The following is a 20513-nucleotide window of genomic DNA, read 5'->3' as shown; positions in this document are numbered from 1 at the left end:
TTATGAAAAACATAGTCCTAAAAAAGAGAAATTGCTCCAAGAGCTTGCACAGCTCCTGCATTTTTGTGGCAAACCTGAGGATTCAGAGAACATGGTTCTACAAATTTCTAGTATTGATTATGGTAGTAGAAATATGTTGTATTCATAGATGTCCTTCACCTTTTAAATAGTTTTCCTATATGGGAAAATTCACATTTTAAAATCCAGTCTCCTTAGTACAGTAGTCAGAACTAAAATTTGCAACATCCTATGCAGCTTGTTTATAGACATTTGCTACTTGGCCCCATGTGAGACTTTGATTTGGAAGTGAGCTATAATACGAGTGAGTAAATATCATAAAGTTCAATATTTCTGGTTCTCCTTTCCTTCTGAGCACCAGGAGAGTTGCCCTTCTTTGTCTGTTGATGTTAGGTATGGCCATGAGATTTGTTTTGATCAATGCAATGTGAGCAGGAGCCAATGTACATTTTTCCTCACTCTCTTTACCACAGCAAACGCTGAAGGTTCCAATCAAGAAAGTGGCATAGGCTGGGCGCCTGGGTGGCTCAGTTGGTTAAGCGACTGCCTTCGGCTCAGGTCATGATCCTGGAGTCCCTGGATCGAGTCCCGCATCGGGCTCCCTGCTCGGCGGGGAGTCTGCTTCTCCCTCTGACCCTCCTCCCTCTCATGCTCTCTGTCTCTCATTCTCTCTCTCTCAAATAAATAAAAAAATCTTAAAAAAAAAAAAAAAAAGAAAGTGGCATAGGGATGCCTGGCTGGCTCAGTCCGTAGAGCATGCGACTCTTGATCTTGGGGTTGTAGGTTCAAGCCCCACATGTGGGTTGTAGAGATTAGTTTAAAAAATCCTTAAAAAAGAAAGAAAGAACAAAGAAAAAAAGGAGAGAGAAAGAAAGAAAGAAAGGAAAGAAAGGCATCATCCTGAGATGGTGAAACCTCCATCATCACTGTGATCCTGAGTGATCACAGTGAGCAGACTCCTCCTCCCCACTTCACCCATGCCAGAACTGTAGCATGAGCAAGAAATCCATCTTTGTAAGATCTGGGGTTGTTTATAACCATTGTTGCCTGCCTAATTCTGACTGATACAGGAAGGAAGCGGGTTGGACAAAAGACTTCAATTTCTGCGATTGCTGGTAGTCTACTTATAAGGTATAAGTATACCACTTTCGGGGGGTGGTGGTGGCAACAGTGGTGGTTTCCCAGTGGTTGCAACATTGAGTTCTTACCGCAGAAATGCTACAGAGCCTGTAAAGCTGGCAGTCAAAGTAAACTCTTGGTACTTAGTATTTGGAGAGGCAATGGCTGTGGTGTCCTCATCAGGTTGTGCGGTATGGTTTGAGTGTTGTTTCTAGAAACTGAGCCTCAAATTCATTTCCCGTCCTCCTAACATTTCTGAGCTAAATGATATCTTTTAACAAATCCCTTTTATGTTTTAATTATCCAGGGTGGATTCTATTATTTGTGAAAAAGAACTCTGATGAAATTACTATATTTAATAAATCTCATGTTCCATCAGTTACTTGAGGCAAGTTACTTTATGAACTACAGTTGACCCTCAACACAGGTTTGAACTGCATGGGTCCACTTATATGCGGATTTTTTTTATAGTACTGTAAATGTATTTTTCTTATGATTTTCTTAGTAACATTTTATTTCTCTGGCTTTATTATAAGAATACATTATATAATACATATACAAAATATGTGTTAATCAACTGTTTGTTATCGGTAAGGCTTCTGGTCAACAGTAGACTATTAGTAGTTAAGTTCTGAAGGAGTCAAAAGTTATACATGGAGGGCACCTGGCTGGCTCAGTGGGGAATGCATGTGACTCTTGATCTCAGAGTTGTGAGTTCAAGCCCCACATTGGGTGTAGAGATTACTAAAACACTAAACTTAAAAAAAGTTTTAAAAAAGTTATACATGGATTTTTGACTGTGCAAGGGTTTGGTGCCCCTAACCCCTGCATTGTACAAGGCAGGGTCAACAGTACTAGAAGAAAACAGGCTGGGCGCCTGGATGGCTCAGTTGGTTGGGTGACTGCCTTCAGCTCAGGTCATGATTCTGGAGTCCCGGGATCGAGTCCCACATTGGGCTCCCTGCTCGGCGGAGAGTCTGCTTCTCCCTCTGACCCTCTCCCCTCTCATGCTCTCTCTCTCTGTCTCTCTCTCATTCTCTCTCTCTCTCAAATAAATAAATAAAATCTTAAAAAAAAAAAGAGGCTAAAAAACTATTTTATGCAATTAATTGTAGGACTGTATTCTGATTTCAGAGTTGTTTATTTTTTTTACAGATTTTATTTATTTATTTGACAGAGAAAGAGAGAGAGGGAGAAAGCACAAGCAGGAAGAGTGGCAGAGGGAGAGGGAGAAGCAGCCTTCCCAACGAGGAGGGAGCCTGAAGCAGGGCTCAATCCCAGGACCCTGGGATCATAACCTGAGCCGAAGGCAGACGCTTAACTGACTGAGCCACCCAGGCATCCCTAGAGTTGTTTAAACTAGGGGGGAAGAGTGCTTTAGGATGAATAATCTATTAGCAAAACGAATTCTCCCCCAGATGAAACTGACAGACAGCTGATTATGATTTTAAAAGAATTGTATGATCTGGGAGGAAAATAAAACCACACCCAATCTCATAAATGCAGAGATCTGTGATTGCTCAATCCCAGGATAATCCCTAAAACACCACCAGAAAGTGTAGTGCTAATCAGTACAGTGCCCCACAGAGAAATCCTCCACGATGATGCTCTCAGAACACTGGATAAGGGATCACATCCTTGTGGGCAAAACCTGGGGCAGGCAGATTGGCTGACTGAGAAACTCTGTAGCCAAAGATGTGAGTCAAAAAACAGATGCCATTTTCATTGTCATTCATGGCCCACCATTTTCATTGTCATTCATGGCCAAAAAATATATGATGCTCTGGATTACTGACCACTCTACAGAGCCTTCTTTTTAGTTTGTTCTTTATTTCTTCCATCGCTAGATATCAGGAGTTTTGGGGGTTATTTTTGGGCAGGGGGGTAGTGGTTTAAAGGTAGTTCAAAGGCAATTCAAACAAAGGTAATGAGATTATTAGAAGCCATATTCACACCTTATAGAAACCTAACTGGAGCACGAAGGGACATTACTCAGAGAACTTATATGTGACGAACAGTGGTCCTATGATATAATCCCCAGAAGCAGGAGCTAGATGTGTCATTGAGCTGCCCTCCACTAGAGAGAAGGTGAATTTATTGGCATATGTATAGTGGAATGGTTGGAATATGTAGGTGAGGACATTTTTGGAATCATATATATGTAGGAAAATAATGTGTGTGTGTTGGGCAAGCAAACTACAGCGAACACCTGCCATTCTGCATTCTCTTTTCTCTTAGGACCCCCCTCCCCTGCCACAATGTTCATGGGGTTTTCATGTGAGCCATGTTAGGCAATTTGAGCTTCATCCATTCCTTGGCCACAGTTGATGGGGTGCAGAGTTAAGTATCTACCCAAGCTGAGCCAATCAGAGCACTTCCTGAGGAATTTGCAAACTGCAACCAAGAAAAAGAAGCCAGTGTCTTGTTGGATACCTAGACAATAATATTTTTAAGCTTTGGGATTGTCTGAAGTGATGTTTTTCACCAGGTGGACCAGAAAAACACTAGAAGCCAGTCTGGTGGTGGGGATGGTGGGGGCTGGGCAGGGCAGGGGAAGGAAATGAAGGAGCCTGGCAGAAAGTAACAGAGATGAGAAGTAGAGAGAGATCCTAATGGCTTTTGTGTCTATTAGTTCCAGTTATTCCTGAAGCATCCCTGTTTTTAGGTTTCAGTATCTGATTATGTATTTTTGTTTTTGTTTTTTGAGAGAGGGAGGGGGTGGGAAGGGGGAGAGGGAGAGAGAGAATCCTAAGCAGGCTCCATACCTAGCGCAGAGCCTGACGTGGGGCTCCATGTGGGGCTCAATCTCACTACCCTAGATCATGACCTGAGACAAAATCAAGAGTCAGAAGCTCAACCGACTGAGCCACACAGGCAACCTGCTCATCCACTTTTCTGATTTGACTATTACTCATTTATTGATAACTCACAAAATGTTGTCTTCAGTCTGAACCTCAGGCGTACTTATCCAACTGTATATGGGACATTTCAACTTGAGTGTCCAATTGGTACCTCAAATCTAGCATATCTAAAATGGAATTCATCATCCTCCACCTCCCCCACACACCACCCCAGACCCCTGCTGAAACACCCCTTCTCTCCTGTTTTCTATCTCAGTAAAGGGAATCACAGTATCCCTAGTCACCAACCTGGAAGTTATCCCAGACTTTTCCCTCCCTCTTACTCCCCATATCCTGTAGGTCTATGTGTCTAAGTTCTGCCAATGGTAATTCCCAAATATTCTCAGTGCTCTCTTGTTCTCTCCAATCCTCCTCCCCTACATCATTTCAGTCCTTTGTCTCAACTGCCTTCAATCTCCCCTTCCACCTAGCAGCCCAAATCATCCCTCTAATTTCTGGATATGATCACATTTACTCCTCTGCTCAAAATTCTTCAGTGGCTCCCCACTGTTTCCAGGATAAAATCTGAACTCCTGCAGCTGGGTCACAAATTCACTCACATTACACTCAGATGTGCAACAATATAGGTCTCCTCTCTTTCCTAGAACTGATTTGATCTTGCTCACAATGCCCCCACCCTGCTGGGTAACAGGGGCAGGGGAACTAAAATTAATCCATTATGGTAAACTCAGTAGGGTCCAAAAATTTATTTTAGACAGTCTGTAAGTATGACTCAGTATTTCAAATTATCTTACCCTTCCCTTTCTTGTTTTCAAGATAGCATTTGGATTTATAGGGATCTCATGTGAATTTCATGGCATTGAGGGAAGGGGCCCCTTAGCCATATAGTCCTTGGGGTTGTGTCAGTTGGCATTTGCTAAGATGTGGTGGGTCGGGTATAAATGAATTGGTGAATTACAACCCTGAGAGGTACCTATTACTACAACAACTTTACAGATGAGGAAGCTGAGGCTAAAAGAGGGTGGGTAACTTGCTCAAGATCACAAAGTTAAATGGCAGAACCAGGAATCAATACCCCCCTGATTCTGGAAGGCACTTGGATCTATGGCTAGAATTCCAGAGATAAAGTAATGCTGGATTTGGGAGCACTGAGAGTCTTCATGGTATAGCTTTAGGGATGTGAGCATCCATGGCGAATATGTAGAGGAGGACGAGAAAAGGGTCCAGTTCAGAACACTTAGGAATCACTGACCTATGAGGTAGGGTAGGAAGGCCTACCTGACAGGCTTCTGCCCAAACTGATCTTCCTCTTAGGAGAGATTCTAGGATGGAGAGAGTCAGGAGCTTCTAGGATGGAGCGTCATGCCTGGTCCTGTTCCAGCCCTGGCTGACCGATCTCTCGGAATACCCCATTACTCTCTACCTTAGGCTCCCCCACAGCGCAGCAAAGCACGAACCCGCGACCAGTACTGGGTAGGAACTCAATAAATATGCCCAAAGAACTTGTGTTGGCAGAGCTGCTCACACCTCCTGGGGCCAGGGAATGTAGAGCCACCTACAGACCCTCTAAAGTGGGGATGCGGAGTCCACCCCCAGCTGGGAGTGGTTGTGTAGAAGTCTAGGGGGCTTCCAAGATGAGGACGTTCAGTCTCCTCCTAGATATGGGGACCCAAGGCCTTCCTCCTTGGATGATGCGGGCAGAGGCAGATATGGATGGGCAGTCTCCTCACGTATGAGGGTACAGAGGCCTTTCTCGGATGTTGTGTGCAGCTCTTCCAGGTGTTGAAGGTGCAAGATATACCCGCAAGTAGGTGGGCCTCGTTCCCACCCCCTTCCTCCAGACGGATCAAGACCCAGCAGCCCCTTCAGTCTTTCTCTCGCCCCCGCCCCACGCCTGCACAAGGGGCGAGCCAGTCCCCACCCCAGCGCGCGACCAATCGTCCGGGAGCTGGCGCAGCCAGCCAATTGAATGACGGCAGCGGCGCGGAGATGGCTCCACCCCCCACTGGCCACTGGCCGCCGGCCGCCGGCCTCCCAGGAAGCGAGGTTCTCCGCTGTTTTTGCTGCCTGCCGAGCCCAGCCGAGCCCAGCCGAGCCCAGCCGAACATAGCCGAACGTAGCCGAACGTAGCCGAGCCTACCCGAACCTCGTGCCCGGGCCGCAGCCGCCGCCGCCCGAACGCCGCCGAACGAGCTAGCGAGCCGCCGCGGCCGCGGAGGAGGCACCGCCCCAGGGAGAGGAGGTGCCGGCTCGCCGCAGACCGCCCGCGGCAGAGGCCGACCCGGTCGCGCCGCGGCGGGAGCGGCCGGCGGAGGCTGCGCGGCCGAGGGGGAGGGCCGGGGGAGGGCACATCGCCCCTGCCCGCCTCTTCCCGCCCCCCCCTCCCCCCCGCCCCGCGCCCGCAGGCTCCAGAGACTCAGTCGGCACCCAGCATCGCGCTGCCCCGGACCCTCCCGCGGGCGCGCACCGGGCTCAACTCAGGTAAGGGGGGGCCCTCCCCCCAGGGGTACGGGGACCGAGAACCAGAGACAGAGATAAAGAGACCCAGACCCACATGGAGACATAGAGGCGCCGCCGGGGAGAAAGAGACAGACACAAAGAGACACACGCGACTCACAGAACTAGAGAGACAGACCCCACGGAGAAGGGGAGAGAGACACGTCCACGGGGACAGAGTGACACACAGCAGGGAAGAAAAGAGAGACCGAGAGACACAAGAGACTCATATACACAGAGAAAAGAGATACACTCACTCAGAGATGGGGACACACGGAGACAAATAAAAAGAGAGCCACACAGAAAGACAGCTGCACAAACATAGAGGTGGGTATGCAGAGGCGGAGGCACACATCTAGGCAAGGGCACCGAAAGATTAAGAGCCAGACACACAGACACGCACAACTGACCTGGAGAGATAGTCCCACAGAGAGGCACACCTAGGAGCACCGCCTTGGGTACACAGACCCACACATGCGTGCCAGGGCCTCCACAAAGTTCCCTCTGTCTGAGCTCGCACCTCTGGAGGCCTCCCGGGCTGGCTGGCTGGAGTCCTGAGTAGGGGGAGGTGCCCAGGCCACACTAGTGCTGGTTACAATCCCCGTCCTCTAAGGCCTTGGGCTTCCTTAGTCTCATCCACTCAACACAGTGCTTTTGAGAGCTGGAAGCTTGGTGGCAGGGCCAGGCCATGCCCACTGGTTCTAAGGAGATTGAGATATAGGATGTCTACTCCAGCTTTCCCACTGTGGCCGCACCCGCATCCAGGTGCCCAGAGCCAGGCCTGAGGATGGGGGCCTTGGCTCTGTGGGGTATTTAGACCTGCTGGGACCCAGAGTCCTCTGCCAGGGAAGCCAGAGATGTGGGAAAGGACCCTGTTCTCTACCCCTCTCCTCCTAGGCCTCACCCTACCCCTTCAACCTACCCCTTCCTCCTCACCACCCTCTCCTCTGCTCTCTACCTGCCACAGGCTCAGGACTGCAGGTGGACATCCACTGCCCAGGAATCATTGAGTGTGTGGACAGGACAGCCTCTTTGGAAGGCCAGCTATACTGGAGTTCCGCCTCGGCATGGGCCTTGCCACTGAGCCAGCCCCGTGGTCTGGGCTGGTCTGAGGGTGCTGCCTGTCATGGGGGCAGCCATCTCCCAGGGGGCCCTCATTGCCATCGTCTGCAACGGCCTTGTAGGCTTCTTGCTGCTGCTGCTCTGGGTCATTCTCTGCTGGGCCTGCCATTCCCGCTCTGTGGACATCGACTCTCTCTCGGAATCCAGTCCCAACTCCAGCCCTGGCCCCTGTCCTGAGAAGGCACCCCCGCCTCAGAAGCCCAGCCATGAAGGCAGCTACCTGCTGCAGCCCTGAAGGCCCCTCGCCTAGCCTGGAGTCTGGGGCCTAAGTCTGCCCCACCCAGAGCCTGGAATCAGGATCCCAGGGTCTAGCCAGCCTGGGGTCCAGAACCCAGAGTCCAGCCTGTCTGGAGCTGGACCTAGCAGCCCAGAGTCTAGCCGGTCTAGCCCCACGAGGCACTCTGGTGGCCCTTCGTACAGGCCTGGGGTGGGGGTTCATGAGTTGGTGCTAGGGCCAGGGCCATCTTGACTCTGCTCCATACTAAGGGCCAGGGACTGGGGCTACCTTTCCCTAGGCCAATTGCCTCCAGGCCCTTGAGGTTGGGGAAGCAAACTGGAATCCATGGCAATAACGGGAGGGCGTCCAGGCTGGGCCCCTCCTCGGGTCCTCCTACTGTTTGCTGGATAATAAATGGAACTATGGCTCTACCCTGAGATTTCCTCCTCTTCCTGAGGGCCCTGCAGTAGCAAAAATAAAGGTGTGGGGTGAGTTTCCAGACACCGGTTTATTTGTGCAAAGTAGGATGGGATAATGGTTGAGGGCCAAGTCCTGGGGTGAGGTGCTGGGACCAGGGCCGAAGTAGAGTGCTGATGGTAGATTCTGGGACCTGATCAGGGGTGGGGGTCACATACTGGGTACTAAGGCTGGGCTTGGGTACCAGGGTCAGGGGTTACAAGTACTGGGTTCAAAAAATGGGACAGGGACTGAGGCTAGGCCCTCAGGTCTTGGTTTTCACTTCCCTCACCAGGTTCAGCAGTTTATCCAATTTTGCGATCTCCACAGCTGGACCCTTCTGTACCTCCTGCCCCTTCTTTTCCTGGGGAGGGGAGAAGTACATGGAGGGGGGGGAATGGTGAGGGATGGGCCACCTTTCTCTGGGTCCCAGTTCTGCCTCCTTTGCCCAGCCTGCCCCAGCTTTGTCCCGCCCCTCTCCCGGCCAGTTAGATTCTGGATCCCTGCCTCTCCTCAGCCCCAACTCAGGTTAGGAGACCTGGGCCCAGCTGGGGCCTCCGAGAAACATTCAGTCTGGCTCTGAATCTCGGATCAATAAATGGTCTTGATGCTGGGAGGAGTGGCAGAAGGTATCTACCCACTAACCCTCAGAGGAACTAGCCTTTCAGGCTAGGAGAGCTGTAGCTCCGGGGAGAGGTAAGGCCTCTGACTGTTGGGACCACCCTTCCCACAGGAGGGGTCCTGGCTGAGTCCTAACAAGAAGCTAAGGGGTGTGTGTTTGCAGAGGGAGAGAGGTATGGACAAAGCCACAGGTGGGAGACATTTGGGGCCAGGCCTGCTGTTTCACACATACCCAGGGTGGAGGAGGCTGTCAAGAGACCCAGGAGGGCACATGAGGCACCCCATGTGATTCCAGATGTCCTTAGCTGGGACTGTCCCTCAGAAGAGCAGATCCTAAATTTATGAGCCCTCACCCCAGCCTACAGGGCACTCTAATGCCCCGAGAAAACGAGAATTGGGACACTGGGGTATGTGTCACAGGCCCCAAGAGCTCCACAGCAGACCAGCCCCAGTCCCATCCTCCCTTCTGTCCAGGCAGCGGGCTATGACCTAGGCTGGCGGCTGCCGTTTCCTGCCTTTCCTCTGCTCCAGAGCCCCCACCCCCCGCCTGCCCTGCCTCTCAGCCACCTGTGCCCACTGCTCGCTGGCACCCGCTCCAGCCTCGCCTGCTGAGGACCCAGCCTGGGTCTGGCCTGGGCTGTGAGGAGAGGAGAGAGCGCATGGCCAGCAGGCCCCTTCCTGGCCCCATCCTGGCTACTGACACCATGCGGAGCTCAGATTTCCTCCTGGTGTGACCGCCGCACCTGCTCCCAAACCTGTCCCCCCCCCCCTTGTGGCCCAGTGCCTTTGCCACTACCCAGCTCACCTCTACACTCTCTAGGCAGAGGACAAAGATGTCTTTTCCTTTAACTATCCTCCCTTCCAAATCAAGTTAGTGTTCTCTTCTTGGCCTCACCCCATCCCCTGGGAGTTTGGGACCTGGCTTATAGTTCCAGCTTTGTCATTAACTCCCTATGTGACTTTGGGCAAGTCCCTTGCCTTTCTGGGCTCAGTTTCCCACCTGTACTGTAGTGAGGGAAAGATAGCCTTTGACCTTTGACAGGCTGTGCTCTGACACCAGAGGAAGCTTCCCGGGTCAGGAAGTTGGGCCTCTGGCCAAACCCTCCTGGGAAGGACAGGGAGACTGCAGCCCAAAGAGGAGGGGCAGTAAGGATGCTCAGAGGACTTCCTTTTGAACAAATCACTTGGCTACTGATAGGATCAGATGACAATTTCACGGGAACCTCCAATCCACTGGAGCACTAGCCCCCAGCTGTCACCCGCTCAGGTCCTCTGCTCCCCAGGTAACCATATCCTCAGGGCTTCAGAGATACAGGTCCCCAGATACGCAGAGCCCAGCCCTCTTAGCTAGGGCTGACCCTTGCTCTGAGAGGAGTTGGGACTGTGGGAGATCCTTGCCTCTCTGGGTCAGAGTGAGCAGGGCCGGCCCCCACCCAGACCTACCACCCTCCAGGTGTGATGGCTATACCCTTGCCCCTCCCACTGGGCTGTCCAGCTCTGCCGGCTCAAGCCTGGGTCTCTCTCCTCACTATATTAAGAGCAGATTTTATCTGTTCCACAAATTGTGCTGTCTCCTTCCCCCTCCTTGAGACCAACTTGCTGGGCTCAGCAAAGAGCTTCAGACCATGCCCGACCCCCCACCCCATCCCATCCCTTCCCACCCCAGCCCACCACAGCCTCTAGGCCACAGCTGCAGGCGCTTAGCAGCCTTCTGAGTATTTATAGCCAAGTCCACCCCCTCCCCCAGCTGGCTACAATTACAGGCCCGGCCAAACTCCCAGCCCTTGTCTCCTGGTCATGGTGCGGAATAGACCAGGCAGGTACCAGAGGGATGTTACGTTGACCCCTGCTTTGGTAAGGGCGCGGGGGGGGGGCAGGTATCACTAGTTGAAAGAGACAGGGCCCTGCCCTTGCCTCAAACCGCAAATAAATGCCTCGTATTGCAACCGAGAGGTGTAGTCACCGGGGCAACTTGGCCCAGCCCTGGCTCAGCTCTGATCCTGGCCCAGAACCTGGCAGAAAGCAAATTCCGTATCTTCACTTAGCACCCAAATGGGCAGGACTGGGCTCTGGATTCGAAGGCCTGGATGCTTAGGTCTGAATCAGGACTCTGAAATCTAGACTTTGAGGTGCTGGCTCTGGCCTCCATAGCCTGTTTTCAGGGCTTTGGGGCTCTGGGCAGGGCCTCCAGATCAGTACAAATCCCAGAAAGAAACCGGAGCTCACAAGGAGGGCTGCCTAGCTGCTGACCTAGTTAACCTCTTTTCCTTTTCACGTTCTTCCCTGTGTGGACCCCCAGCTCCCAGCTCAAGGACCACTGGAGCTGAGGCCAATGAAGCAGTGACTAAGCCCCAAGCCCCCTTCCTGGGTAATCTGGTCTACACTAAACAAGCCAATGATGTCTATGTGCTTCTCCAGGCTTTGGACCCATACAGTCGCCTACTTACCGATGTCTCCACCTGCAAGTTTCACAGGTAACTTAGATTTAGCATGGCAAAACTGATCTAATTTTCTCTCCACAAACCTGCTTCTCCTGTGCTCCGTATTTGGGCAAATGACACCATCCTGACCCTGGGTTTCCCAAGCTAGAAAGCTGGGGGCCACCCCCTGGCTCCTCCCCCTTCTCTCAACCCCCACCATCTTGGACTTTACTTCTTACAGCCGCCCAAACTACCCAAGTCTGTACCTTTGGCGTCTTGCGCAAGTTGGGTGAGAGCTTGAGGCAAATGACGTGCCCACGGTCATCACCCACAATGATGATGGGGTGGATAGGATTGAACTGCACATGGGTGATCTTGTTCTTCTTTTTGGCCACCACGGGCTGGTTGCAGATGGCCTCATACTTGTTGATGGACAAGTCAAACACATGGGTCTGTGGAGAGGTGAGTGTCAGCACACTCAAGGATAAGGGGTTCCCTGTCCCCCACCTCAGAAGAACCAGCACATGGGCTTTCTGGGCAAACACAACAGAAGCCTGGCTAGCTGGAGCTGGAGGCAGTGGGAGAGGGGATTTGTGTCTCTGATTATGTGTTTTCCGAACATAAAAAGGTTGGGAGAAAATTTAAGTCTATGCAGAATTAACAATAATAGCAACTACCATACACTTACTGTGTACTAGACTCTGGGCAAGCATGTTACATAGTTGTATCACCTAATAATCCTCACAGACACTCTATAAGGTAGGTTCTGTTATTAGCCCTATTTTATAAATGAGGCGATAGAGGCTCTTAAGGGTAACTTGCCAGTAAGTGGCAGAGCCAGGGTTTATACCAGTTAATATATGCAAGGTGCTCAGACAAATGTTTAATCTTATTTTTACCATTCCCTGAGTCCAAGCCCTTAGTAACTCTTGCCTGGACAACTGTGGCAGTGTCCTGAGGGGTCTTTCCGCTTCCGCTCTTGCCCTCTACCATTCATCCTCCATGCGGCCACTAGACTTAGCTTTAAACTATCTAAAATCCTCCAGACGTTTCCCTTGGCAGTATACATAAAATCCAGATTCCTTACTCCAGATTTCTGCACTCTCCACTCTCACTTCCTGCGCTCTCGCCTCTGTTTCCTAGACCCAGCCACACTTGCCTGCCTGTCCCTGAGACCCTTTCAAGCTCATTTTCACCTCGGGGCATTTGCCCTAGCTACTCCCTCTCTGTCTGCAGTGCCTCTCCCTGTCTTCACCAGGCTAGCTCTTGTCATTCAGCTCTCAGCCTGAATGTCACCTCTTAAAGAAGCTTTCCTTGACCACTCTAAGAGACCGCCCCGTCCTTTTCTTTTACATCACTCCTTTTCTCTCTCTTTTAAAAAATATAATAGCTTTATTGAGATATAATTCACATACAAAAACATTTACCCACTTAAAAGTATACAGTTCTTGGTTTTTGGTATATTCACAGTTATGCAACCATCACCACAACCAATTTTAGAACATTTTCATCACCCCAAAAGAACCCTTGTGCCATTAACAGTCACTTCCCATGTTCTCCCACACCCCCAGCCCTGAGCAACCACAAATCTACTCTCTGTCTCTCTAGTTCTGCCTAGTCTAGACATACATAAATGGAATCATACAGTGTGTGGTCTTTTGTGACCGACTTCTTACGCTAGCATGTTTTCAAGTTCATCCATGTTGTAGCATGTATCTGATACTTCATTCCTTGTTATTGCTGGATAATAATCCTTTTAGATATACCGTATTTTGTTTATCCATTCATCAATTGATGGACATTTGGTTTGTTTCACTTTTTGGCTATTATGAATAATGCTATGAACACTGTGTGCACACATATTCCTCCGGTCATCTCTGCCTAGCACTTAACGCTAATTTTGTGGTTGCCTTGTGTCCCTTTACTTTCATGGGAGTGTGAGCTCTATAACTGCAGGGACCTAAGTCGCCAGGCCCTGCCCTGGTGCTGGGCGCCATAGTTGGCCCTTAGTAAACATCTGTTCGGCAAATAGGTGACTGATTGACTTTAGGGTGATGCCTTCAACTATATAGACTTTCCTTGAGTGGGTGCCTCTCAGGTTATATCAAAGGCCATAAGGAAAAATGGGATTTGCATCCAAGAATTTCCTCAAAAAATGTTTGCTTCTGAGTTTTTACCAATTCTCAGTGTTGCACAGACCCCTCCCCTCTTCCTTCCTCAGACTCCGCTTGCACATTCCCAGGGATGGGGACCTTGCTACCTTTTAGACATTATTTCAATCACAGATAAATTCTGGTTCAGAAGTTTTTCCTTACATCCAGCTTGCCTCTGCCATCCTGTAGCTCCCTCCCCAGGGCCATCAGAGAAGATAACTGTTCCTCACGGCATCTTATCCCCCAGAGTGTTCTGTCCTTCAAGATGAACAGCCCCATTCTCTCCTCGAGGCCTCGTGGGATGAATGATTCCTCTTTTGACAGGGCCCTGGCTGGCCTACCCCTTGAGAATAGAGAGTCCTTATGTCTCACTTTCCTCTACCTGATAAGGGCACTGCATGGGCTCTCTAGGGGGGAGACCCTAAGATACCTCATCCTATCTCTAGTAGAGGCTCCGAAGGGGGCACTCACCTTCCCGTTGGTGGTGACTGCTGCAAACACAGTAGAAGAGTAAGGTGCCCAGGCCACATCGCCCACAGCTGAATTTAGATCATAGATGAACATCGGAGTCCTGCAGTGGTGGAGGGGTGGAGAGTTCACCACACAGAGGACTCACAGTGCTAGAGTTCCGCAGGCCCCCGCCCAGGGTGGGATCTGAGGGAGGGCATGGCTCTCTCACTTGATGGTGTGGTCCCAGATCTTCACGGTCCAGTCAGAGCTGCAGGACATGAAGACCTTGGTGTGGTATGGATTCCAGGACACAGCGTCCACTGCCATGTTGTGGGCATCATAGGTGTCAAGGAATTTGCTGGAGTAAGATTTAGAGCACTGGGGCGAGGGTGAGGGCAGTGGGAGGATCAGGGATTAGGAATGAGAGAGAAGTCAGCAGCCACCACTTCCCTGGAAGCCCTGGAGAGTCAGAACCTAAGACTCCTCTTCTGTCCCCACATCACTGTCACAGCTGAACGGGGGCCAAGCTGCTGGCTGCTCTTCTCTGTGTCCTCAACATGACCAGAGAGAAAGGAGGGGCTTAACGGGCTGGGGAGTTTTCCTGGAGGGTGAGAGACAGTGCTGTAGTCTGCCCAAAGGATTCCAGGCCAAGTAGAGAAGGCCTTCTCTCCCTGAGTCAAGGCAGAGCAGATCTGGGGGCCCTGGGTGAGGTGTGCCCTAGCCTGTGTCCAGGCCAAAGCCTATGGGCAGACAGACAGAGCCCTGGGTCCACTCATAGCCCACAGATAAAATCCTTGCAATAGTGATAAACATCCCACCTTGCCCAGGTAAGAGTAGGTGCAGAGCCAGGAGCAAGTCCCAATCTCATGATTTCCCATTGGGTTTCTTGCCCAGACCAGCATGCGCCTCTCTCTCCCTCCAAGAGACAGTGTGACTGACTAGTCTCCTCCCTCCTGCCTCTCCCATGCTTGCCATTCCGATGGGCATAGAGGGGGTTGGGGACCTCTTTTGCATTCAGACCAGCTCCTGCTGGGCCTCAGGGGCTCCTGGGAGGCTGTCTGTAATTAACATTCTGAGTCTTTGAGCCTAAGAAAAGCTTGCAGCAGAGCTATTTCTGGATAGATGGAGGTTCAGAAGGATGTTCACCTACTAACACTGAGACCTTACAGAAACTGGCCATGAAGTTCCATCCTACTGGCTGGAACACACCCAAGATTCAGAGATTAAATTTTCGTGTTACCCAGCCTTTAGAGCTCAGCTCAAGTTCCAGATCTCCTCCAGGAAGTCTTCTTGGAATGTTCCAACTCCCCCCAGCGCCCACTCCCACTTCTACTTCTTCTACTCCTAGGAAGGGAGGGAGGGCCCAGAGGGAAAGATACCAGGCTGGGCTAAAGTCACCCTCTAGATTTTCATCCCCTTTTCTGCAGTCATCCCCTCTTCCTGCCACCCAAGCAAGTCAAGACTACATTAACTTCTCCCAAGAAGCTTTCTAGAACTGACTAACCCTAAGGTCTGCCAGAATAGGGTCTGTTGAGAAGGATAAAGTCCCATGGTTCTCGGGTCTAAGCGGCCCCGTAAGAAGCTGGCACAGGGCGGCGCTGCCTCACCTTGTAGATCTTTCCCTCCTCTGTGCCCACTAGGAACATATAGTCAATCTCTTTGTGGAAGTCAAAGGCGGTGCCACAGCCTTGGGAGAAGAGGTAGAGCAGCTTTAGCCCGGTTCTGGGAGGGAGGCTCCCGGCACCTCCTCTACCCAGCAGGCCCCTGTGATAGCCTGAGCCCCGGCTTTCAGCTCTCGCAGGGGCTGGGGCCAGGCAGGCAAACAGAAACTGGCCGTCAGGCCTGCTGCCTGTCCCAGGCAGTTGGGACTCTGCTTACGGCCAGGGCTTCTGCAGACAGGAATGGGGCCTGGGTAAACAAGGCAGGGATTGATTTAAACAGGGTCAGGATCAGGGTAAACAGGGATAGGGTCTGCAAACAGGGACATGGTCTGTGCAAACAGGGATATACTCTGCATAAACAGGGCAGGAATTGAGTAAACAGGAATAGGATCTGGGTAAACAGGGGCCTGATCTGCATAAACAGGAACAAGGGTCTGCAAACAGGGATGGGATCTGCATAAACAGGGAGGGTCTGCAAACAGCCAAGCTCCGGGACAGGGACAGCAGGGCCAAGCTTTCCCATTACCTCCTGTCCAGGCTTCTGTCCAGCGCAAGTGGAGGAGGGAGTGCTTGCTAAAAGGGGAGGGCCACTGTCTCTGACCCTCACGGGGCCTGAGTGAAGTGGTCAGGTCTGGATGTGAGTGGGCTGGGGTTCCTACCCACTGTGTGTAGCTGCAACCCATCGAGACCATCCGTGGTGTTGCCCTCCGCCTTCAGCTTGATGACATCTGTGTGAACCAGCTCGCTCTGTGGTCAGAAGGGATGGGGGAGGGTCCACGGGTGGGGCTGCATCAGCAGGGCTGAAGGCTGCCTTTGCCATTTAGCACCCTCCCCCACTCCCCATCTCCACCCTATATGACACTTTCTGGGAAACAGGCACCTTCAAGAGCGTCCAAGACACAATCCTGCCGTCAGATGACACAGAGAAGAAGTTGAGGTTGTTGTCCATGTCATCCTTCTGCCACCTGACCTGAAACATCCCAACCTTTGAGCTTCGGGACACTACTAGGATGTTGAGTTAGGACTGGGAGCTGAGCAGGGCTCCCTCAAGAATCCGTGTGAGCTTCAGAAGCAAGTTCTGGGAGCCCATTTCCCAGAGTCCCACAGTTGGCCCTCCCTCTCTCCTTCCACCCATCTCTGTCTCTCTCATCCCTCTGTCCCTGACCATTCTGGAGTAACCGTGCCAACTCAGGGCACTGCCCTAATCCACTGGCTTGGCAGTGGAGGTGCCCAATTCCTCCCTGGGTTGGGTTCCAGGAGCCAGTTGTAGGGAGAAGGTGGCATCTCTGGGCTCATCCTCCTTATGTGGGCAGGCCTGGAAAGAACAGGGTCCATCAACCAGTTTCCTCACTTGTAAAACGGGAACCATAACAGCATAGGTTTGCTGTAAGGGTTAAATGAGACCATGAACACGAGGCCCTGATGTGAGAACATTGCAAATATTAAAGGTTCAATAAACGTTAGCGAATATCCCCGTTATGACCCTCATCCTAGGAACTGGGGTGCCAAGGTTCTGCAGGGGGCTTTTTCCTGCTTGCTTGACGGGGGTGCCCTCTTCTTCCAGGTTGGCCTTTCTCTAGGCAGTCTCTCCTGTTTCCGCCTTCACTTCACCACTAGCTCCTGCTCCCAGGATCTTGCTCCCAAATCTCAGATTTGAGCTGCCTTCCTCCATCTTCAACTCAGGGTTAATAATCGTGCCCCACCCTTCTTCTCAGGGCTGGAGGCAAACATATGGTAAAGTGTTTTGGAGACAGAGCTGTTGTCTTATGAAGATGACACGCTTGAGGCTCAAGTTTCTGTTGCCAGATGTGGAGGCCTGGCCAAGTCCTGTCCCAGAGAGCTGGGGTGGGGCTGGGTGCCCAGAGCTTTCCATCCTCCAGCTCCCTCCAGACCTCCCATGCTGGGACCCTGTCCCTCCCCCCTGTCACAAGTAGGGGCCCGGTGAGGGAGGACCGAACCCACTACGGCTGCCTGTGACCACAGCTGTCACCATGGCTGTTGAGGGGGCTGGCTGGGGGAGAGGGGGTCGCCTGTCCCCAGCCAACCCCCAGGCATGGCTGATCACAGCTACAGAAGGGCGGGCCCGTCCTGCCTGGGCCTGTCTAGGCAGCTGGCTCTTTTTTCACTGGGGGGCCTAGAACACCCCAGAGCCTCTGAGGTATAAGTCCGAGCTGGCCCTTACGCTGGGACCACTTCTCCTTCTGTGTAAAGATAGGCTCTTGAAAGGGGGGAGGGGACAGGGGGTGTCAAAGGCCAGGCTATAAGAGGTGCTAGGGAGCTACAAAGGGAAGTGTTTAGTGAGCAGCCACCGGCAGGCATGGAAATTGTAGTTCACACCCCACTTAGCAGCCCGATGCCCGATGGGGGTTGCTGCATGTGTTTGCAAGTGAGCAGGTATGTGTGTGTGTGTACAAGTCACACACGTGCTCCTGGGGTGGAGGTGGGAGGGTAGGAATAAAGGGGGGTGAGCAGGTGGTAAGTGGGGTTCAGAGAATGAACGAATGTCCAGGAAGTAGGTGGTAAGGAGCAGATGGGGCCTGCTTAACTGATTCCTTCTCTTCTGCCTTATCTGATTAGGGCAGACCTGCCTGCCCCCAGTCTCTGCTCAGCTATCCTTCCCTGCTCCCTTCCCCAGTATAGCACAGAACACACACACACACACACACACACAGAGTGTTGCTGGTTGAGGCTTCACGTTGGGGCTTGAACAGGGCTGGGCTACCCAGATGAGCTCCCTTGGGCCGTAGCCTGGGCCATGGGCTAGGAACCTAGTCCCCTTTGAGCAGACAGTTCTCTCCCTGGCTCCAAAACCTTCCATGGCTCCCTGCTGCCAACGGAACAAAGTTCTTCTGCCTCAGCCTGGCATTTGAGATCCAACAGAACCTCTCTAGTCTCCTCCAAGACACAGTCCCTTTAAGAAGCACTTAGACTCTGATGTCACTGACGTGCCATTTACCAGCATAGCTTTCCTCCAAGCTCCAGGCTTCCACAGCCCACTGCCTGTAGGATGCCTCCTCTGACGTCTTTTAATTGTAGGTGTTCCTCTGGCTTCTTGTATTAACTTCTGGCCAAACCTGCTCCTCCTCTGTCATTCCCACCTCCCTGGGTGCTCTCCTGGGCGGAGTCTCAGGGAGCAGCACCAATTCTTCTCCTTTCTCATGTCCATCTCGTTTCCTTCTATTGATTTTACTGCCTCAAAGCACTCACCCTACCTTCTCATTTCTATCTCCACTGTCCCTGCTATAGCTCAGGCTTTGAAGTTTCTCATGCTGTGGTGAGAGGACATCTCCAAGACATCAACATGACTGCGTTACTTCTCTGCACCAAACTCCCTGATGGCTCGGCAGCCATTTTCAAACCATACTGGAGGGAGCTCTTAGGAACCGTATGAAAGTACCTTCGAGGATGGGGGGGGAGGGGTGACAACAGGGGACCCTCAAGCAAGCAGGACCCTGACTCACCAAAGCAGCCCCATTCCCACCTCTGAGATATTGGGTTCCTGTACTAGCACTTCATTTGAAACCACTGACTTCCGAAGCACAAGCTTCCTCCATGCTGGAGAAGCACACTCACTCAGGGTGCTGGTGCTTCCCTGGGTCCTGCGCCACCCTCTCTGTCTCTCCCACTGCGCTCCAAATGTTGTTCCCCGGCAGCCACTCTGCCTGACGCCCCTTTGTACCCTTTCTCATCTAACTAATACTTTCTTTCTTCTTTTTCAGCTAAAATCTAGACTTCATTTGATTTTCTTGGTTTCCTCCTAATATCCTTTTTTGTTATATTCTAGGATCTCATCTTACATTTAGTTGTTATTAATTAGTGCTTTCTCATCCCTTACAATTCAGCTCAGGTGTTGCTTCCTCTGGGAAGACCTGCCCCCCACCCCCCCGCTCCCTATCTTGGACAATCTCCATGTCCCCCCTCAGTGCCCCCAAGAGCCCTCTTTCGCAGGTAGCATTTGCCCTGTCCTGTGCAGCCCATGGCTGTGCTTATCTCCCCACTAGGAACCCCAGGGACCAAGCCCTTAAGCACCTTCAGCTCTCAGGGGAGCACACAGAGGAGTCACTGAATGGATAGATGAATGAGGAAAGGGCGAGGAAACTAGAGGCAAAGAGGGAAGTTAGGAAACCAGCAAGCAAGTGAGTGCCCGGCAGCCCCTCCCATGTCACAAGCCACGAGTTCAGCCAAGAACTCTCGAGTCTTCGGTTTTGCAAAGGCACTAGCCCTGTTTCCCCAACAGAATGGTGGGAGAGCAGAAGGCCATCCGTGTCCAGGTAGGTTCCAGTCTCTCCGGCGCCCACCCAATGAAAGCGATAGCTTGTCTTCTCCATGCCCCATTTCTTTTCCCAATCTGCTATTTGATTCCAAGAACACAGCAGAGTGGTAGCCGGATGGTTGGCCTTGGCTCCTTGTCCTCTCCTGGGCTTGAGGAGGGTGGTCAGGCCAATCAGAGATGCTCTGTGCATGGCTCTGGGCTATCTGAGCTGGGAGAGCATGGGCAGGCCTGCTGCTGGTTTAGTCTGATCAAAGCAGGTCTTTTCTCCTCTCTTGGTTCTTTAAGGTCTCTGCAGACATCCTCTGCATGTCTCGAGACCTCTGTGTGCCTGGAGGCGATGATGGGAAGGTGGGATTTTCAGAGGAGAGGACTCCTGAGACTGTCTGTGAGCTTTGGTTCCTGCTTTGGTGGAGAGCAGGGGGGAAGATGTCTCATGGGAGGAGGTGCCTCTCTCTCTGTGCCCTGGCTCTGGGTAAAGGGTAAAGCAAAGAGGGCATCATGTCCCCTGTGCCTGGCCAGTCCCCCACTCTGCTCAGGGAGCTGCGCTGTCTGAGAGCTGAGAGCCAGTGCCTAGGGCAGGTGTCCACATGACACAGGGAGCTCAGAGCCAGGAAGGCAGGGGTGCAGAGTCTGCCTGGAGACTCTA

At 51.9% G+C, this 20513-nt stretch overlaps 2 protein-coding genes across 2 annotated transcripts in view; one reads left to right on the top strand and one right to left on the bottom strand.

The window, feature by feature from the left end:
• The first annotated feature begins 6007 nt into the window (after positions 1-6007).
• ENHO (energy homeostasis associated) lies at positions 6008-8264 on the top strand. The gene is made up of 2 exons (XM_006734590.3): positions 6008-6479; positions 7462-8264. Exon 2 carries the CDS (start codon positions 7621-7623, stop codon positions 7849-7851), a length of 231 nt encoding a protein of 76 aa, XP_006734653.1. The 5' UTR covers positions 6008-6479; positions 7462-7620; the 3' UTR covers positions 7852-8264.
• A 65-nt stretch (positions 8265-8329) lies between these two features.
• DNAI1 (dynein axonemal intermediate chain 1) overlaps positions 8330-20513 on the bottom strand; it is a 39295-nt gene continuing 27111 nt past the window's right edge. Inside the window, exons 14-20 of the mRNA XM_081804075.1 lie at positions 16475-16564; positions 16254-16341; positions 15541-15620; positions 14163-14311; positions 13955-14054; positions 11597-11782; positions 8330-8653 (exon numbers count right to left, since the gene is read on the bottom strand). Coding sequence (XP_081660201.1) covers positions 8555-8653; positions 11597-11782; positions 13955-14054; positions 14163-14311; positions 15541-15620; positions 16254-16341; positions 16475-16564 — 792 coding nt within the window. The 3' untranslated portion in view covers positions 8330-8554. The remainder of the gene's footprint in view (positions 8654-11596; positions 11783-13954; positions 14055-14162; positions 14312-15540; positions 15621-16253; positions 16342-16474; positions 16565-20513) is intronic.

The sequence above is a fragment of the Leptonychotes weddellii genome, chromosome 14 (assembly GCF_054177405.1).
Source record: "Leptonychotes weddellii isolate Sample4059 chromosome 14, ASM5417740v2, whole genome shotgun sequence".
NCBI lineage: Eukaryota > Metazoa > Chordata > Mammalia > Carnivora > Phocidae > Leptonychotes > Leptonychotes weddellii.
The sequence above is the reverse complement of the archived record's forward strand: the minus strand, read 5'-3'. Positions and strand labels throughout refer to the sequence as shown.